This window comes from Oreochromis niloticus, linkage group LG22 (assembly GCF_001858045.2).
Source record: "Oreochromis niloticus isolate F11D_XX linkage group LG22, O_niloticus_UMD_NMBU, whole genome shotgun sequence".
NCBI lineage: Eukaryota > Metazoa > Chordata > Actinopteri > Cichliformes > Cichlidae > Oreochromis > Oreochromis niloticus.
The window spans coordinates 31478681-31497954 of record NC_031985.2 but is presented as its reverse complement, the minus strand read 5'-3'; the positions used below and the strand labels follow the sequence as shown (position 1 = coordinate 31497954).

Below are 19274 nucleotides of genomic sequence, written 5' to 3'. Positions count from 1 at the left end.
TAACATTCACAAATGCCCAGAGGACCATTTCATTGGCCTCAGTTATTCCTTCACCATTAAAGAGGAACAAAACCACCACTGAAGAAGTAGTCTGTAGTCATGATAAAACCCTTTAATAAAATGTATTTGTATAGAGAGCAGTTGCAAGTCTGCAGCTATTCACCAAGGGTTGTTCTGTTGACAGAAGAGAAAAGGTGTGATTGGCTAGAACGTGTACAGTCCCTACATCATACTTGTCTTGTAGTCTGATCTTCACAGAAGGCAGTGATAATCTATTTAGCATCACAATGATTAAGCTGTTTGTCCTATAAAACCATTTTTGTCTTATTTGTCATCGTGAAATTAATACATGATGGTAATAATAAACTCACGGTAGACCATGCATTTTTTTTAAAAACCATTAAGTAGCTCCGTAGGTGGAGGAGGTTGATGTGTTTCTTGAAAGACTACTCCATTAGGAGCTAATGTGGCTAAAATGAACATCCATCTATGTCAGGTTGTTAAAATCTTTGGGTATTATTCATGTAAGTCTTTGGCATTGATGGATAGAAAAACCTTTGTTTAAATGCCATCACATGGAATAAAAATGGAGATAAAATGACAAATATCAGTGGACTGTAAAAGACCAGCCTGGTAAGGTGTAAGAGATACTTTGTGCAAAGTAAGATGTCAGAGCAGAAATTTGATCAAAGCTGTGAGCAATCGCTGCTAATTTTCTTTAAGCTGACCTCAGCCCAAGCTAATACTCAGTCCCCCGGGCCACATCTGTTCAGTGCTCCCCCAAGTAAGGCTTCTTCTAATTGCTGCCTTTTGTTTAATCATAATTGACTGTCGGCTTATTTCTCAGTATATGAATCTTAAAGTTAAGATTTAAGAAGTGAGATTTTCAGACAGTAGCTGAGTCGTTGGTTCTCAAAGGCAACATGTTGGATGTGAAGACCCGACTGACTTTGATTTTGAAGGGTCAGTCGATTAAGTGAAGCATCTGCCAGTCAGAAAGTTTCATCGGTTGCTTATGATCAGGTGGATCTGAGTTCTGCAGGGTTTTTTTCTTCTGATTAATAATTCCAGTATTGATTCTGATTGGTATTTTTGTGGTATAATTACTTTGTGTTGCTGCTACAGCTCTGAACACTGTAGGACCTGCACAGATTGAAAGAAGTGTAAATAAAAGTTTGGCTGATGCCCATTATTAGTAATCAGGGAGATTAAAACAAATGATTGAAGAAATGTTCTTTAAAAAAACAATCATTTGTCTTGTATGAATAAATGTATTATGGCAGGAAACCTGTCTTTCAGAACAATGCAGCTTAATTCCTAATGATTTCTATATCCTAATGCTTACAAGCTGTAATCTTGAGTAACAGCTGTCATTGTTCTGTTTTTTGTCCTTTTAAATATGCTTTTGTATCCTTTGTGTTTTTAATGTTTTTTTGTTTTGTTTTGTTTTTTCCCCACATGCCACGTCCTGCATTTTCTTTGTTTTCTTTTTTAAATAAGCCATCAACCTGCCAGAGACTACAAAACAAAAGCTGACATTTTTAGATGGCCCTGAGCGTACATATTTAAAAAATGTGAGCTGCTCCTTCATAAATAACATCAACAAACAACAGTCAGCGAAGTCACTGTGTCAGATATTTTGTGACTCTTTGTTTGTCTGTTTGTTCTTTTTGTAGCCCACTGAAAAAAATGTATACATCTTAAAGTATCAGATAGTACGATTGTATTTTTTTTCTCTCTCTTCTTCTTTCTTCTGGATTGTCTGAAGCTGCCTGCTAACTTAGCTGCTAGCATAACATGTTGCTCCTTTTCCCCCATTTTTTCCACTTTATAGTCTTAGTTCATTTTTTGTAGATGGGCATCTCTGCATGTGCCTTTTATTAGTTTGTCTTACTCTAGATATTCCGGCCGATCCAGTTATTGCAAGATTGTTTTCGTACAGCTGTACCTTAGTTTTAACCATTTGTCACTGCAAAAAGTGCCTTTTTGGGGGGTATTTTAGTGTTGCTGGGAAACCATGCATGCCTGTCAGCAATGGACAGAGCACAAATGTTGTGTTGCAGCTTGCTAGCTTACATTTGAACTACAACTCTGCAAAGGTAAACTAAATCTAAAGCTCCAAGCTGCTGCTTCAGACTGTGAGCGTGATACTCATTGTTGCTCTGTGCTTTCAAACCGATATTAATGTCAAGTAACTAATCAGATCACATTTGTAACTCCAAGTATTTTATCATGACTCTGTTGAAAAAGAAAAAAAAAAATGCTGAATAGCCACCTCAGCTTTACAGGGCTCAAAGAATTGGATCCAGATGACTCAAATGTCTCGTGGAGTGTTTCTCAACAGGTCGCAGCTGCTTTGGCAGCCTGTGAACGACCAAAAGAATATTTGGCACAGCTGATCTTCTATTCTGTAAAACACGATACATTTACTGTGGTTTGTCTGCATCCTACGACTGAGTGATAATCAACACGTTCTTGTGTCGTTAGTCTGTTTTCCTTCACATCTTCACCACCTCCCTCCAACACATTTATCATCGCACTCAACTTTGGGAGGGTCAAAAACAAGACGAACACAATAGTTTAGCAGCGGAGATATTTAGCCGTAAATAGATTCTTTTCCCTGAAATCACACTTGCACTAAACTTATTCACTCACTACTTCCAGCTTGCAGGGATGAGACCAAAAGCCTGCCTCTAAACAAGCTTTGAGGGGGGCGTCGTGCTGTGCTTTGAAAAGTTTGACGGTGGGCTCTTTGGTTGGCCTTTGATTATATCCAAGAGAAAAAAAAAAGGAGAAAAATCTGTGGGAAGTTTGCCTTGCTCTTTGTGAGGATTGTTAATGCTTCCGTTTCTGCCAAGGTTGTAAGAACCCTACCTGACAGAGTGAACTGTACATTGGTTTCTGAAAGGAAATGATCAGAAGCCGACGGGGCTTTCTGTACAGTGGCTCCATGGTGAGTAGCAGACAGGAACTGATGCACACACAGTACATGTAAGTGTTTTGCTCTTAAATTGATACATACTGTGCTTTTTCCATTGCCTGTGGAATAAAGACCTGTTTTCTAAGAAGCTATACTACTGCTATTCTGCTCTATCAGCATGAGTGGCTGATTGTTTCAGTGATCAACTGTTGTTTTGCACATTTATACTACATTGAATCTGCCTTGTTCTAGTTTTGTGTCAGTAACTCTACTTATGGTAGACTGTATAAAAAGATATATGTAGCTTCTGGATCTGAAAAGTACCTGAAACCCGCTTTCTTTTTATTGGCCATTAGGGGGGTTGCGAGGTTTGTGGTTGCGAAGTAATTCTCACTGTGTAGAGATCTCGGATAAAACAGACCTCGGCTCCCTTGCTTAACTAACTTGTAGAGATGCTAGTTTAACTTGTCGATGTTTTTCCCACTATGGATGTGTTTGTCAGAAAGACTCCACTGAGTGTGGTTAGTGCATGGCAGAGTAGAGGAATGACAGGTGAGACATTTTAAACATGTTAAAATAGGTGACTGAACAAATTAGCAGCACGACGGCCTTGCAGAAAAGTAAAAAAGAAGCAGAAAATGTTACTACTTACCAACCTTTTAGCTAGTCAGGCCAAAAGAGTCAACTTATGATCAGTAATTGCATTAATTACTAAGGCCGAGGCTAAGTCACTCCTTGTTGTTTGTGACACTGCTGTAATATGAAACCTGTCTTCTGTTGCTAGTAATCTTACAGGGGAATAATGGGATGGTACTAATGAGGTCACTCAACCCTATTCTTGATGCCAGTATGAGCAGGTTTGAAGGTGTTTCCTGTGATTTGGCAACATTTGTAAGCCAGAGCCTGAAATGTATCACTAAGAGCACAACACTCCTTTAAAACCTCTTAATAAGCATCTCATTACTCCCTGTTCCATGGTGTTGTGATGTAGGTAGGTCTTACCCATCAAACTGTTGAACATTTTAGGTAACTATTGTGCAAATTTGGCCCTTGCCAGTTAGCCGAGCAAGCTAGGAGCTGATATATGCAAGCTATGCTAACTTGCTCTTTTTTTAGAAGATGGTCTTTGGAAAAAGAGAGCTTGCTAGTTGTAGATTCCAAATGTTGGCACCAAATCTAAGTAGAGTCATTTGAACACCTGTTCGGTTATCAGGAAGAAAGGAGGAGTTACAAATTAAGAAAATATTGCTCCGTTTTTGGCTTTCTGACATGGGATACTCTGGAAATGTTCCTTCACTTACCCACAACGGCTCATGACAGATGGCTGGTTCCCTCCCTGAACCTGGTTCTGCTGGAGGTTTCTTCCTGTTAAAAGGAAGTTTTCCTTCCCACTGTTACCAAGTGCTTGTCCAAAGGCGGTCATGTGATTGTTAAGGTTTTCTCTTTATTATTGTATTTTTTTTAAAGTTTTGATATATAAATAGAATCTAATCTAATCTAATCTAATGTCCTTTTGCTAAAGTATTTCGCTACACAGAGCCTAAGATGGGTGAACGGTTTGCAGCCTACACAAACATACTCCGATTCAGTCCTCCAGAAATCTACAGCATGCAGTTCAATTTGGATGACTTAATGCGCAGATCTAATGCCGATTGGTTGTGAAGTGGAAGGGTACAGAATTCACTACCAACAACAGAGGTGCAAGAAGCTGCTGTGGGTGCTTTTCATTGCTTTTAAAGTCAGTTTCACTTCAGCTTTTTACCCCTCAGCTGTGAAAGGCCGATGAGGTGTTGTTGTCACCCTGCCGGGTGAGCAGGCGGGCAGCGTGGACTCCCAAGTTTCTGAATGCAATAACTCGAGAACAAGGCGACGAGGAGTTTGCAATTGTTACCACAGGTATATCTACTAGGAGCCTGAGGAGTAGTACTGGCGACTGCCAGTATTTTTGTATATTATAACTTTGTTCTTTTCCACAGCCAGGAAGGAAGGAAGAAAAACTGTTTTATTTGTCTTACACTGTAATTTATTGGTGCCCTAAAGCAGCGGTCCCCAACCCCCGGGCCTCGGACCGGTACCGGTCCGTGAGTCGTTTGGTACCGGGCCGCGAGAGTTGAGGCTCAGGTGTGAAATGTATGTTTTTCAGGGTTTTTGTCGGTTTTCAGCGTTATTTTGTTATCGTTTTTATCGTTAACTCGGTTTTCCTGGGTCTTTTCACGTGTGTTATGAATAAATCTTCTTTTTTTCGGTACCGGTACTAGTTTTATTTTGTTGTATTTATCCGCGACACCTTAAAGGCCGGTCCGTGAAAGTATTGTCGGGCATAAACCGGTCCGTGAGGCAAAAAAGGTTGGGGACCGCTGCCCTAAAGGGTTAAGCTGATTCCAATTTGATTCGGCAAATGGAACAAGAGGAACAACCTGACCTCCTTTTTAAAAAAAAATTAAAAATTTTTCCCTCCATTTTTACATCAGACTTATTACTACTGGCACTTTTACCCTCTTCACTTAACCAAGACACACTGTGTTGTTCATGTAACCACCAACAAAACCTGGTTTGATGCCAGACGTGATCCTGACGTAAGCCCCTCTTCATTAATCTCACTTTCCCGGAGTTTGATGCTTGTTAAGGTCAAAGACTGGACATTTGCTGAGGATATTTTCATTCCTATTGATCTGACAGCAGCCAGTTGGGTAGTTTGTTGGTCCGTAGCCATTGCCATTATAAATTGAGCAGCTAATACAATAAAGGATTGATGAGCTATTATTGTTTTTTTTTTGTTTTTTTTAAAGTAGTGTAATATTTTTTTATTCCCTTTTTGATAAAATTCATAAAAATGGAAATATTAAAATAAAAGTTGACATTTTTACAGGAAGTTTGTATGTGTCACACTGTGTGACAGTAGTCTCTCTAATGTCTCGTCTCTCTCTCTCTGTTAAACTGTAACCCTTATGAGAGTTATATATATATATATATTATACAGAATAAACAAAGAAAGACATTAAATTGGGAAAAAACACATAATTAGATCATTAATATTATTTTATTTTGTTTATCTTTGAACTGATACAACAGTGCCTGCATCAAACATTTGATTCCAGCTTCTTTAATCCCCCCCAACTTTAATCACCATCATTACAGTACAGCATATTACCCAATTATATGTAAAAGGAAAAGTGCTTTCCAGATATAATTACATGTATAATTAGAATCTGTAGTGGATCAACCGAACGGACTAATGTACGAGGTTCTCCTTGATGGTACTTTGAACAGGAATTAGTCCTTTAATAGAGCTTTTCATCATCTGAAATGTAATGGCGAACAACGAAATGTGCTAATCTTTACCTTGCTGCAGTACTCTCCAGAGATTTGGGCACCCATTACACTCATTTTCTCTTCCATGTTTTCCTTTTTGGAGGCTCACAGCTCTTAAGAAATTCTTATATACTGTATTTATCTTATATGATGTTGGTGCTGTCCCTCAGTTCTTTCACTTCCTGAAAAAAAAGCAAGCGTAGCTCCTCACCCCCTTTAAGCCAGCTTTCATCTGATTGGCTGCTCTTCAATTTAAAAATAAGGTGTAAGCAGGTGATGAGTGAGGCTTCCAGAGCCAGAGCTGTGTACCTGAGATGACCATACTCGACCATATTCGTGATAGTCTTCCTGTTTGATATTTCAGAGCCAAGAGTAGAGAGGAAAGTGTCCTGGAAGCTTTTGGCTCTCAGCCGTTACAAAGACTGACCTCATTATTTAACTCTTGCTCTTGGTCATGCTTTAATTAGCATAAAGAACTAGTAGTGCACACGTCTGTGTTTGTATAGATATGTAAAGGTGTGTGTGTGTGTGTGTGTGTGTGTGTGTGTTGGTGAGAGAAGTAGGAAAACACATCATAAAAATGAGCCAAAGGAAAAGATAACATCTTTAGTTAATTTTTGTGGTCTTACATAAAAATCTGAAATTTAAATAAATAAAAGAAAGCAACAATTCTTATCATGAAATAAATATTTAAATCCAGATTTATGTGCTGCAGTCATGGGCCTTTCTGTTAGGTATTTTGTTTAGTGTCCTTTATGTCAGTGTTCTCCAATAATGCACAACGTCTGTAGATGTGTAACTGTTCCTCCGCACAGAATCTTTGGTTGGAATTTGTTAAATGCGTTTTCACTGAAAGGCTGAGTGCATAAGCAGACATTCTCTCACAGCCTTTTTTTGTCCATATTCACTAAAGATTCCCAGGATTTAGTGGAGCTCTATGTATTATTTGCCCGATGTTTCTTATAGAAATACAGACATGTTGATTTAATTTGTATTCCGTGGAGGAAGAGAATTAATGAATCCAATTTCCACTTGAGAGCAGTCCAAAATGCAAAATGAAAAGGGTATTTGTGGCATTTACAGTGTGAATTCATGCTGCTGTTAAAGAAGATAAAAATGTGCTCACAAAGCTCCTTTTAACAAAAAATATAATAGGTGGACGACATCTTAGGCGAGGAGAGCGACAACGAGAGTGAGGGCCGAGGGAAGGAGAAGCCAGGTAACGAGGAGATGGAGGACGAAGAGGAGCAGCAGCGACAACGCCAGCAGGCAGGAGCTGGACAGACGGCGGAAAGGAGACTCGGTCCTCAGGCGCTGAGCATCGAGGAGAAGCTTCAGACTCCATCCAATGTGGCCAGTCAGTGTCAAAGTGTGGCAAGGTGAGGCACAGAACTTTTTGTCTCTTGCCGTTTAACTCCCCCCACTGCAGCTTTTTGGGCCTCAAACACAACCATCATGGGATAGAGGGAAGTCATAAACTTATTCTAAAGTTGCGACTGTCTACATGCCAGATATTTACTATTACTGCCCCCCGATGCTTGCACTCACTGTCAATGATGCTCATCTTGCATAAACATGTCTAGGTGAGAAGTATGCTAAGCTTAAATTAACAAGTCCATAGGGGAATCTTGCAAAATGTACTGTATATTTTCAGGGTCTTATTTCTCCGATGACTATTATCATAACACACCACTTCATCAGCACTACTTTGCTGAAGCCAGACGGTCTGGTCCGTTGCCATGGAGACTAATTCCAAACAGACAGCAGGCGCTCGAAGAGTTCTGAACATATGAGAGTCTCTTATTGCTGAAGAACATGCCGAGTCGTCAGACTGCCAGCGTTTAATCTCACAGGACAAAGTATTTTGCTGTCTTTGGTACATTCAGAGTGTGGATTATTATGTGAAATTAAGCATTTCTCATTAAAATGCGCTGCAGTCCACAGAAGCATTCTGCCCAAAACTATTTTTTTGACACGTGAAATGCCTCTCCAAGAGATGGAAATGGCAAGCATGAATTAGACCCAGACAATCTGGTTCCAGACATGAAAAAAAAAATTTGTAAAGGTTAAATAATACAGCTATCAATCAATAATACAGATATTCCTGGATGTTACAATATGCACATATATTTTAAGATGGCAGCAAGTAATATAAAACTGCCACAGTTTGGTTTAGGGATGTTTTGGGGTTGTAAATAACCTGTCTAAGCATGCACCACATTTGCGAGTCCTCTAAAATAATACTACTACAGATATGAAAGTGGCTTTTTATTCATCATGGAATTGTTTTATTTTTGGGATTAAATCCAACGCCAAGCTGTATTTCTTTCTCTTCATATGTGCTAGCATGGAGTGTGTGCATGTTAACTTGTGTAGCAAAATCCTGTATTGAGTAGATAAAGTTGGCTCATTCATTTAATCGCCTCATTAGTTAAAGTTATAAATTTGTGCTAAGTTGTAGCGAGCTGTTCGCTAGCAAAAGCATATCTGTGTACAAATGCTAACTGGCTTAAAGACTTCACAAGCTAACTTGAATCATTTCAAATAGATATGTGAAATAGATCTATAGCCCGCCAGCTAACACGTAGACAGTTAGCTGAAACATGTTTTGGGTATTTTTGATGATACAGATTTTTTTTACATACCCTATTTTACATTTACTTTAATGATTCATCTAATTAATATATTTTAAAATCAAATCAAAAATGCAGTATTAGATCACTAAAGTCAATCAGTATTCACAGTATGCCATTGCTGTGCTATCCTAAACAACATTTGCAAATACAGTGTGTGGAGAATGGCTGCAATGCACACCTGCAGTAGGGAAAATGTAAATGCATAATTTCTACATAGGAATATTGTGATGACGCACTGAGAGCTGAAACTGTGTTGATCTAACTGCGAGCTTTGAGGTGCTTCCTCCTTTCATTTCAAATATTCGTATCCTTTTGCGTTCTGAATTTCAGGACTCCTGTCATTTGTTCTTTTGACTCAAATACAGCGTAGTGTTGTACTGCACCTGTTAGTGCATTTTACCGTGCCACTCCGTATGGTGCTTTTGTTGAGCATCTCTAGTACCTAATGCACCTAGCAATTGTGTAAAAGTATTAAATATGTAGTAAAAATCCATGTACTTCAGGCCTAAATATGGTTTGTGTTGTATGTTATAAAGAAATGATCTGCTAAGCTAAACTCCAGCTTTGACCAGGTAGACGGAGAAACAAGCTCCACAGCTTCCACCCTGAGCTCTTTAGATAATAGCACTAATATTTGACCGTTGCACCCTTTTCTCAAGACTTGGGTTTCCTTGTGTAATTCAGCGTTCAGCCTCACTGCTCTGACTGTCAGAGCTTAAAATTGAGTATTTTTCTATATTGCATTCACCCAGAAGCTTCTCCTTTTTTCTCCCTATGAATGGTTTTGGCTGTGGCTCAGTATCCATGGTTGCCCAGACATGTCAGTCCATCTGTCACCTGGTCTGACAACTTTGGTTGCCGCTAATGAGTGAAGCCTGAAACGCACTGTCCACAGTGTTGTTTACTGGTTGTTGAAAACCTTTGCAAGTCCACCTCCAGTCTGTGCGGTGGTGCAGAGGAGCAGCACATGATTAAACAGCCTGACACACAAGGGGAAGGGGTGTAAATTTGATTCTGAAAGCAGTGTGGACTGAAATTGGCTGGTAGGTGTTTGGTTCCTTCCATGAAAAGACACCAGCGACAGTCTAATAATATCACCCTGTGCTCACCACTGTGATGCTCTGACAACTGTTTCTGTTTGTAAAGAATATTCAGCTCACAGGGGTTTGCTGTATGAGGTTAAAATTACACTCAGGAGCGTTGAATTCTTTTCTGTGCGTTTGGCTTGGCTGACCACTGTTTCTCTCCACTTTCTTCTGATATTTTACAAGTTAGCCTTTAGTTTTTATGTGTAAATAATAGTAAAGTACCACAAAGGAACCAGCATTGTTCTCATATACAAATCATTCACTGATTAAAACAGTACAGAACAACTTTGAAGCCGAACCCCTTGAAGGTGGCATGTGTTGATTTTAAATCTGAGCTACTGATATTTCTCCTCCTGTAGTTTTTTTATTTTCATTTTACTGTTTATAAACATTTATGATGAATTAATGCAAGAAATTAATTCGTGGCAGCTTCTGAGGGTGAAAACTGAAGCCAGCGTCTAAGTCCCGAGACATGCAGTTCTTTGACTGAACGCTTGAGGCTTTCTCCAATAGTCGCGTTATCTTTTGGTAAAATAACAAACTTAAAAGAAGTAAAATTAATTTAGGCTAACCAGAAAATTTAACTTTCACTAACAAATACACGACAAGGCTTCATTAAGCTGTATAATCTAACCAGTCTGGTATCAGACCACGTTTACAGTTCATCTTCATATTTTAATAGAAACAGCTGGAAACGCGTTCTTCTTTCACTCTACCTGAGCTCACCGTGTCGTAGCGGCTCCGCCTCAAACAGACTCTGTGCCAGTGTCATCATCTCTGCTGCTGCTGTGTTATCAGTGTTTTTGTTTATAACTGGAGTCATGTGGGCTTAATGTTGTCAGACTTTTTATTCAAACGTTGCTCCTGAATACGTTTGTATGCAGGTCTGTATTTTGCCCCAATTGTGGTTGAAACGCTCACGTTTCCATAGCGACAGTTGCACACTGCAGAGCCGTGCATTGAACGAAGCATCGGAGGACAGAATTGGTGTGGAGAATTTTTTATGATTGAATTATTCGAATTAGTCAATGAATCGTTGCAGCCCTACTGTTAACTAACATAAAGAAATGAATGCTGACAGAGAACATAGTATTGTATTTGCAGGGAGATGATGAATATGAAAAATAAGGCTCGAAATTCCCCATAAACCTGTTTAAAAATCATATAGATGTTAATAATCACTGTATGTGCAACTATGTTTGTGCAAAGTTTTATTCAGATTAGTTCATTCGTGAAGGAGGAGATGGACAAGACATATACATACATACATAAATGCTACAGGTGCTACAATCATGATGGTAAGATTATTATTCTGCCTCCAATTAGTAGTTTGTAAGTTTGTAACATGTTTTTTTTCTATAAATCCAACAGAATAATAGTTCAAATGTGACACTACATACGTTAAGTCTTTCTGTTAGCAGGTATTTATTTGCATGTGTAGTATGAGGCCAAATAAGTATATCTTTGGTAATGGATTGCCAAATAAAACACTTTGCATAACACCATTTCTAAAATGTCAGAGACGGAAAGCTGAGCCATTTACTAGAGAGGGAGGAAAAAACCCTCAGCATCCACCTCCGACTGTCTACCAGACCCTGTTAATGTAATTTTCCTGTCTGACACAGAAAAGTATTTGACTTTATTGTTGCCCAGTGGGCCATTAGAGACAGTTTAACATTTCTAGAAGAATTCATATAGCGGCTTCCTGTTTTAGAACGGAGTAAGTGGGACCTCTGGTCCTCCGGGAGATGGCTTAATAGTTGCCATTCTGTCAGTCTCCATCCTGGCTCTTCCGCTTCCTTGTATTTGGTACAAAACAGGCATACATCTGTTGCTAAGATACTGTAGTGATGCGAATGTCTCTGTTTTGTTCTTGCCATCATTCAGGATCTGCTTCTGCCTTTCTTGTTTCCATTTAAAGTGAAAACAACGCTGCTCTTATTACGGTTCTTTTCAAGCTTTCTCTTCACCAAATTTAGACAGCTAACTGCAGGTAAATAATAACGTCCTGCTTTTATCTGATTTTTTTTTTTAACCACTCTAGAAATACATCCTGTAAAGCGGGGAATTTGCACCTACAGCGCCAGCAATTTGTTTCTTAAGAAATAAAGCAGCACTTTTTGTTCTGACGAGCAAAGCTGACAAAAACTGTCTGAGAAAATTCAGTAGATTTATTCAGTTTTGCTGTGTAGTTGCACAAATCATCCCACTTGGGTGATTAGATGCTCAGTCTTTTTAAAATGCACTGAAAGATGAACAGCTTGTAAGAATCTCCGTTGGGCTGATTCCACTCCCTTGTTTGTTTGCTGATTTAAAGTGCTTTATTTTGGTGAATCAGCTGTGACTCGGTGCACATTCAGGGCAGCAAGTAATGTGGCACATGCAGGGGATCAGTTGAGATTCTGCTTTGTTGACTGTGCACACATTACATCACAGTGCATTTTATTGTCTAACTAACTAATGCAAATAGCAGCAAAACTGAAATACAGATGTGGATAAAGAAGAAGCAATAATGTAGAATCAACAATAGACCAGTGAGTTAGTGAGATAAGTTAAATTACAACAAATACAATGCAACAACACTCACCTCAAGGCGCCTTATTGTAAGGTAAAAACTCTACAATAATCCAGAGAAAACTGTTCAATGAGCATTTGGTGACAGCCAGCCGTCTGCTGTGAGCGAATGTGGGTGAGGGGATATTTAAGTTTTAGAAGCACAATAATAAAATTTAGCGATGTAGCAAAGTAATGTTTAAATTTTCGAACTTGGTCACAAAAGTTGTTAAACCCAACAGCTTTAGGAGTGTATATAATTCATATATGATTTAATACTGTGCTGTTAATTCACTGTAATTGTAGAAAAGCAGAGCTGTGTTGGCCTTGGTGCATCTCTGCTCTCTCTGTGCGTGACAGAGGAGACACCAGGGAGCTGATTTCCTGCTTTACAGCCTGCACCAACAAGGAAGCATCAAATCACAGTTGACATGGGACACGTACGGCAACACAGCGATCAGTCTTCCACAATCCATAACTAATGGACGGATATAAGCTGTAGAGGTCAAACAGATCATTTGTAACATTTGCCTTGTTCTTTATTTCCTTCTTCTTTATAGGTTTGGAAATTGCTAACAGGAACAGTTGGCTAATAAGACTCATTAGCTAACTTATTAGTTGTAAAACAGAAAGAAATCCATTGTTAGAGTTGAAACAATCATGGTGCCGTAGTTGCTGAATTCACCTGCGACTGACCCGAATAGTTTTTTGAATTTTTTGAATAGTTTTTTGTTTGTTTGTTTGTTTTTTTGTTTTCTCACCATCTTTTGTTTTCAGCTGCAATCAGGGATTTATGTCTTGTGGAAATGGACTTTAGAAGTTGAAGTTGGTATCTAGTTCAACTTTTTGTTTCCAGGCCACCGCCTGTGTCTTTAGTACAACTTATTTAACCACAAAATGTTTATGCTAACCCAAGTCCTACATGTCATTGTCTTTAAGGTAAATAAATAGAATTTTGACATTTAAGACAGTGTTTTTGTAGCTATATTGGGAATGATTTCTCACATCAGGAAGTAGGCTGTTTCACATAAAGTGATCCAGATAAAGCACTCTTTTCAAATGTTGCGTTAAACAGCTAATAGTAAACATTAAGCTAAGCCATTGTGCAGAAAATATCAGCTTTCAGATATCCGTCAACTTCTGCCAAACAAAATTGTTGAGTTTTACACAGAAGTTTCCACAAAAGTCTTTTCATTGTGTTATGTTTACACTTTATAATTCTTCACATAGAAAGTTAGTAGAATTTAAAAGACAAGTTTAACTTCAAATCTCAGTAACCTTGGAAAGAGTTGACCATTTTTAATAAACAGTTAACAGGGTCGGGTTGAACAAGGACTCAATATTAGTAAGTATGCTGCAGCAAGAAGTGTAGGAATGGCTTATGGATAATCTGGATGCCTTTCCTTTCAGAGTGTGTTCCTCTGGGTTGTTGCTGATGTGTTTTGAACAGTTCCATTACTGTCTCCTCTAATTAACTACAGAGCAAAAGGAAGAATTTACTCATCTTGTTCAGTCAAAATCACCCTAACCCCATCTGTCTTAGCTTTCTGTCACAACATGAAATGTCTTTAATGTAAGAGTAAGAAAGCCTTTGAAGACAGAGGAAAAAATCCAGTGGGCTGGTATTTTTCAGCCCTCCTGGGGATTTGTTGGTGTCATTAGCTGCTGGTCGGGATTGATGTGAAAGATTTTTGATGAGGAGAAACACTTAGCGCTCTGACAGATTTAAGATTTAACAAGAAGGTTTGAGGTTTTGAGGGTCACTGCGGAAGAGGGATGAACCTGAATTTTTAATTACACACATTCACACACACACAGGTCCATATGTATATATGTAACATGGCCAGTGTTTTTTGACTGACACATAGGTCAGTTTTTAACATCAAGGAGAAATATTCAGGTTGGTGACCTGAGTAAGTAGATAAAAAAAAAAAAAAAAAAAAAAAAAAAAAGGAAAGCTATGCATCTTACCTTACCTTTTTACCTTATTTTTACCTTATGTTTAAATTTTATTTTGCTATATTTTATTATATTGTATTGTTGCTACTGTTATTGTAGTATTGAAAGGTGACCTTGAGAGTCTTAAAGGCACCTATAAATAAAATGTATCATTATTAGTATTATTATTATTATGTGAATATATGTGCTAAAATAACATTATTAATTTTAATATTATTTTTTACAATAACATATTATTAATTATTAATATTATTAATCATAAATATTTACAACAGAGTTTGTGCAACCCACAAAAAACAGTATGTCTATAGTGGATCCCAGGCTTATAATTGTGAGCCTTGTTTTTTTTAATGTTATGTTATGCAGATAGCTACAGTACAGAGTTTAGCAAAATATGCAAAACACCTGTTTGTCTTTTGGCAGTGAGCATTGTTGGTATCAACACTTATGAAGTGTAACTGAGCTCGATCTGGGTTTTAATGGAGCTCTATGTGACACATGTTGATCTTGCTTTTCATTTTAGACTTGTGTCCATCTTGTGAGGTCACCTTAGTGACTCATGCGGACATGTTAAGGTGATGTCATTAAAATAAAGGAATCTGAAAAGTGGCTTGACAGTTGAAACCACGGTTTATATAGGATGTTTAATAAGAACTGCTGCTCATCATTGGCTCACATCGGTATTTTTCTTCTTCTTCTTCTTCTTTTTTTTTAAAGCATATTGGCATGTCAACATCTTTTAGTTCAAAGCGGGGTTTCAGCAGGGTTACACTGTTGATGTTTTCATTCGTGGAAAATAGAACATTGCTGCCAGACTCATTGATTTGTTTCAGTGTTGATGTTTTGTCATTCAGACAAAGGCGAGCAAGATATTAATGTTCTGATTGGCTTCATTCAGATATGACGAGACCTTTATTACTGACCTCATACTCAAGAATGATTGGTGTTTAGTCTTGTTTAAGACTGCTATCTGTAGCCTCTTTAATACATATATGAGCGCACACATGCACATGTTAGGCTGGGACTTATTGTAAGTGTATAACTGGTTAAACTCTGTGGGTTGGGTGCCCTGCATGGAGGTTTTACATGTTGATGGGGGTTTTTTAATTTATATTTAACATTATTATTATTATTTATTTTTTGCTTCTGTTTTTTCAGATGAAGACACAGGAGTGACAGATTTTTGCCAGATTGAACATGATGTAATGAACCTTATTAATATGTATTTACTAATATGTAAAGCAATACTAATGCTATCTAGTTTGACTTGTAAGTTTAATGAAGCCAGTTTTTAAACCAAAATAGTTTTGCAGTCTCTTCGGTTTGTTAATTTGCTATCAGGTGAAAGAACTGCTTTCTGCTAGGGCTTGTTTCAGCTGATATTCTTTACATACGTCATCTGTCAGGTCATTATTTCAATTTACAGCAGTATTTCACACAGTAGTTTGCAGTTTGCTTGGCTCCAAACCACCATGTTCTGCACTCACTGCTGACAGTACTGGATGGTGATAAAGATGTATCTGTGATGAGGAAATATTGGTCTTAGGCTTTAAAATAAATGTGGGTTAATACTGCTCTTTTTCCTTTTTTTATTCATTGATAAATTGACCAGAATTTAATAAGAAAGCAGGCTATAGAGGCAGAAACAGCAGCTGTAACATCTTATTTCTCTGAATGGGCTGTTCATCATACAGTGGTTAGCACTGTTGCCTCACAGCAAGAAGGTCCTGAGTTCAATTCCACCATCAGGCCAGGGTCTTTCTGTGTGGAGTTTGCATGTTCTCCCTGTGTTTGCGTGGGTTCTCTCCGGGTACTCCGGCTTCCTCCCATAGTCCTAACCGGATGTTCAGCATTATTAAAAACATCTAAGTTTTAGAGAGCACTTTTAAGCATCTTGGACCAAATGTAACACTTGAAAAGAAGAAGTTGTTTTGATTTTTAAACGTTATTTTAGTCGGTGAGTGTTGTCCAGCAGTCAAATTACAGAGCTTCTCCTGGTAATAGCTTCCTGAAATAAAATTTAAAAAAAACCTACTGCCTTTTATCTTCATACCCTCATACGCTGTTCATGTTACTGGCCTAGTTCAAATATACAGTAACTCCTATCCTGTAATATAGTAATTATAGTACAGACTCATTATCTGTGACAGCTCTAATCCTGTAAGCTGTTTGACACACTTTCTGTGCTTCATCTACGGTAAACATGCAGGAAACACTGAACTCCTTTCCTGTCAACATAAAAGATTTCCTCTGTTACAGTCAAACATGTTAGAGGAGGCTTCAGCAAGCCCTGCAGGTTTAAGTGGGCTGATCAGACACATATAGGGCTGACTGATGCTGTACAAACAAACTGTACAGCAGGGACCACTCATCACTCAGATAATTCTATAATTTATGCATTAGCTTTGCCTCCTGTTCAGTGTAAAAAGTACTTTCCCATCATGACTCTTTTCAGTGTATTAGGAAGCTCTCAGGAGACTGCAGAGTTTGGGACTGTAGCCAAACAATAAATAGAGGTTTCCGGTTAAGGATTATTGTGTGGAAGTGTTGGTGCCAAGTGACACACAGCTCAGGGACTTACTTCCAACTACAGCTGTGATTTTACTACCAAGATTAACATTAACATTTAATTTATTATCCAATAAATACTTAAGAGTCAACAGAATCCATGGGGTACTGTCTTTTCTCTGATAAGCCCATCTTTATTTACATTCTGATATTACCTGACCAGACCAAAGACCATATTCAGACAATTTTTCACACTCTGCCAAGAAATAATTACATCTGAAACTACCCTTTCCTTACCTCAAAATAACCCTTTTCAGCCAACTTGCTTCTCTTCCTGTGATTTTCATCCTTTCATTTTAGAATAAATGTGTGAGGATTTTTTCTTTTTCCTTCTTTTTATAAGGACAAATTGGCATTGATGTGAATTGAATAAAAAATGAAAAAACGAAAGGACGTGAATGGCAACATGTCTCAGAAGGTCAACGGGCAAATAAAACTGAAGCTTTAAATTGCAATCTGTAAGTAACGTTGTAATGTCAGCAGCTCAGTAACATACGTTCCAAGTTTTCAGTCAACCTGCTGCTAATTGAACTAGCTAGGATACGTAATTATTGCATGTTTTGATTAGTAACCAGTAAACGGGAATTGCTTGATCATAAAGGTTTATACTTGTATATATTTAATACTTAAGTTTTGTTTTTAAAATTACATGTTCAAGGTTTGAAGTTGTTCAAAATGAGTGTTCTCAGATCATTCTTTACATAAAAGCACCCAGTTGTCTTGCAAAAAATATGTAGGATTAGTGAAATCACACACATTCAAAGATACTGGTAGTTATTGTTTCAAATGCCTGTTTCATGACACCCAGGGTAAATTCATCTAAGGGAGTATGAAAGAGATTATCTAGATGCTGAAATGATTGTTAAAATACATTAGGCCAATAATAGTAGACCTGTGCTACATTTGTCCAGCTAGGCAACACATATTTCTGCATAAGAGATACATGAGACACCCTTTAAATGAGCAAATTTCATGCTTAAAGCATGGAAATGCAGCCAAAATGGACCATACAATGGCCTCAGTGAACACATCAGCACATAAGTAGAGATGAGGAAACACAATCACATTAGATATTAAAATTACTATGAGTAAATTATATATATTCTCTATTCTTCAAACCATGTAACAATATGATAATCACACATGAGAACGACATTTCCAGTTAGAGAAATTTATTTTTTTTTCAATATTAAAGAAACCAATTATGTGAATAAGAGCTCACCACAAGAACATCTCCCAACCCAGTCTTACAAAGTTGCAATCAGGCAAACAGATGAATGCATTCGTTCAGTGATATGAATGATGGACAATAAAAACTGGGTATGGAACATGAACTGTTGGTGAGCTAAAAAACAATCCTGGTGCTGATGCTTGTCACTGAACTTTTTGGACAGAGCTCTTGATTGAAATGCGTACCGTTGTGTGTAGCCATTTCAGTCCAGATGTTATGGAGTTCAGTTCAGCTAAGATGTATTTCTAAAGCACCGGATCGCAAAAATAGCCGCTTCACGGCTGTTTATATTGTAAGGTAAAGACCATACAATGTAAGAGAGAAGACCCCAACAATCAGATGATCCCCTGTGAGCAAACCCTTGATGACAGTGTCTGTGAAGGTTCTCAGTCATCAAGGCCATAGTAGTCTAAGGAGCTTGGAAAACTTAAAGAAGTCCAGGCGCTTTTCTTTCCAAGCTCCTTAGACTTGGTGACGGTGGGAAAGAAAAACTCCCTTTTAACAGGAAGAAACTTTCGGCAGAACCAGGCTCAGTGAGGGGCGGCCATCTGCCTCGACCGGTTGGGGGTCAGAGCTGTTATAAACCCTGACGCAGCATAGCTTCTAAGTCTGAAAGATGGGTAAATACCTTAAACCTGCACTCTATGCAGGACACCAGGTGATGACAAGACTTACAGTACTATAGGAGTCTATGCAGAAACCGTTTTCTCTCTTGAATTTCTGTAATTTTTTTGCTACTGAGTGTCCGGGTACAGTCACTCATTTTGGGCCAATTAAGTCAAATGTCCATTGTCTAAGTTATACCCACCCCCCTCCCCCCTCCCTATTGAACCTGCGTTAACCAGGTTTAATAGGGAGTGCCAAAGTCGTAGTTGTGCTAAAACTCCTCGAATTCTCCTCTGAGATTTTCGAGCAGCTGCCTTTGTTCTTGAAAGTTTTTTTTCATTTGTCTCATCGCTTCCCGTCCATTCCACAACTTTTTGGTAAGGTCACTAACCTTATTTTCT

General features: G+C 38.2%; 1 protein-coding gene across 5 annotated transcripts in view; it reads left to right on the top strand.

The window, feature by feature from the left end:
• The window catches only part of ctdp1 (CTD (carboxy-terminal domain, RNA polymerase II, polypeptide A) phosphatase, subunit 1), an 82023-nt gene that overhangs the window by 30322 nt on the left and 32427 nt on the right, over positions 1–19274 (top strand). For 3 of the 5 annotated variants that reach the window (XM_003443802.5, XM_005450753.4, XM_019350664.2), the window contains exon 12: positions 7388–7611. The exons of 1 other annotated variant lie outside the window; for it this stretch is intronic. In XM_003443802.5, the coding sequence (XP_003443850.1) occupies positions 7388–7611 (224 nt within the window). Of the gene's footprint in view, positions 1–7387; positions 7612–7886; positions 8225–19274 lie in introns of those variants that run through there. One more of the 5 variants, XM_005450755.4, reaches the window with a different exon arrangement.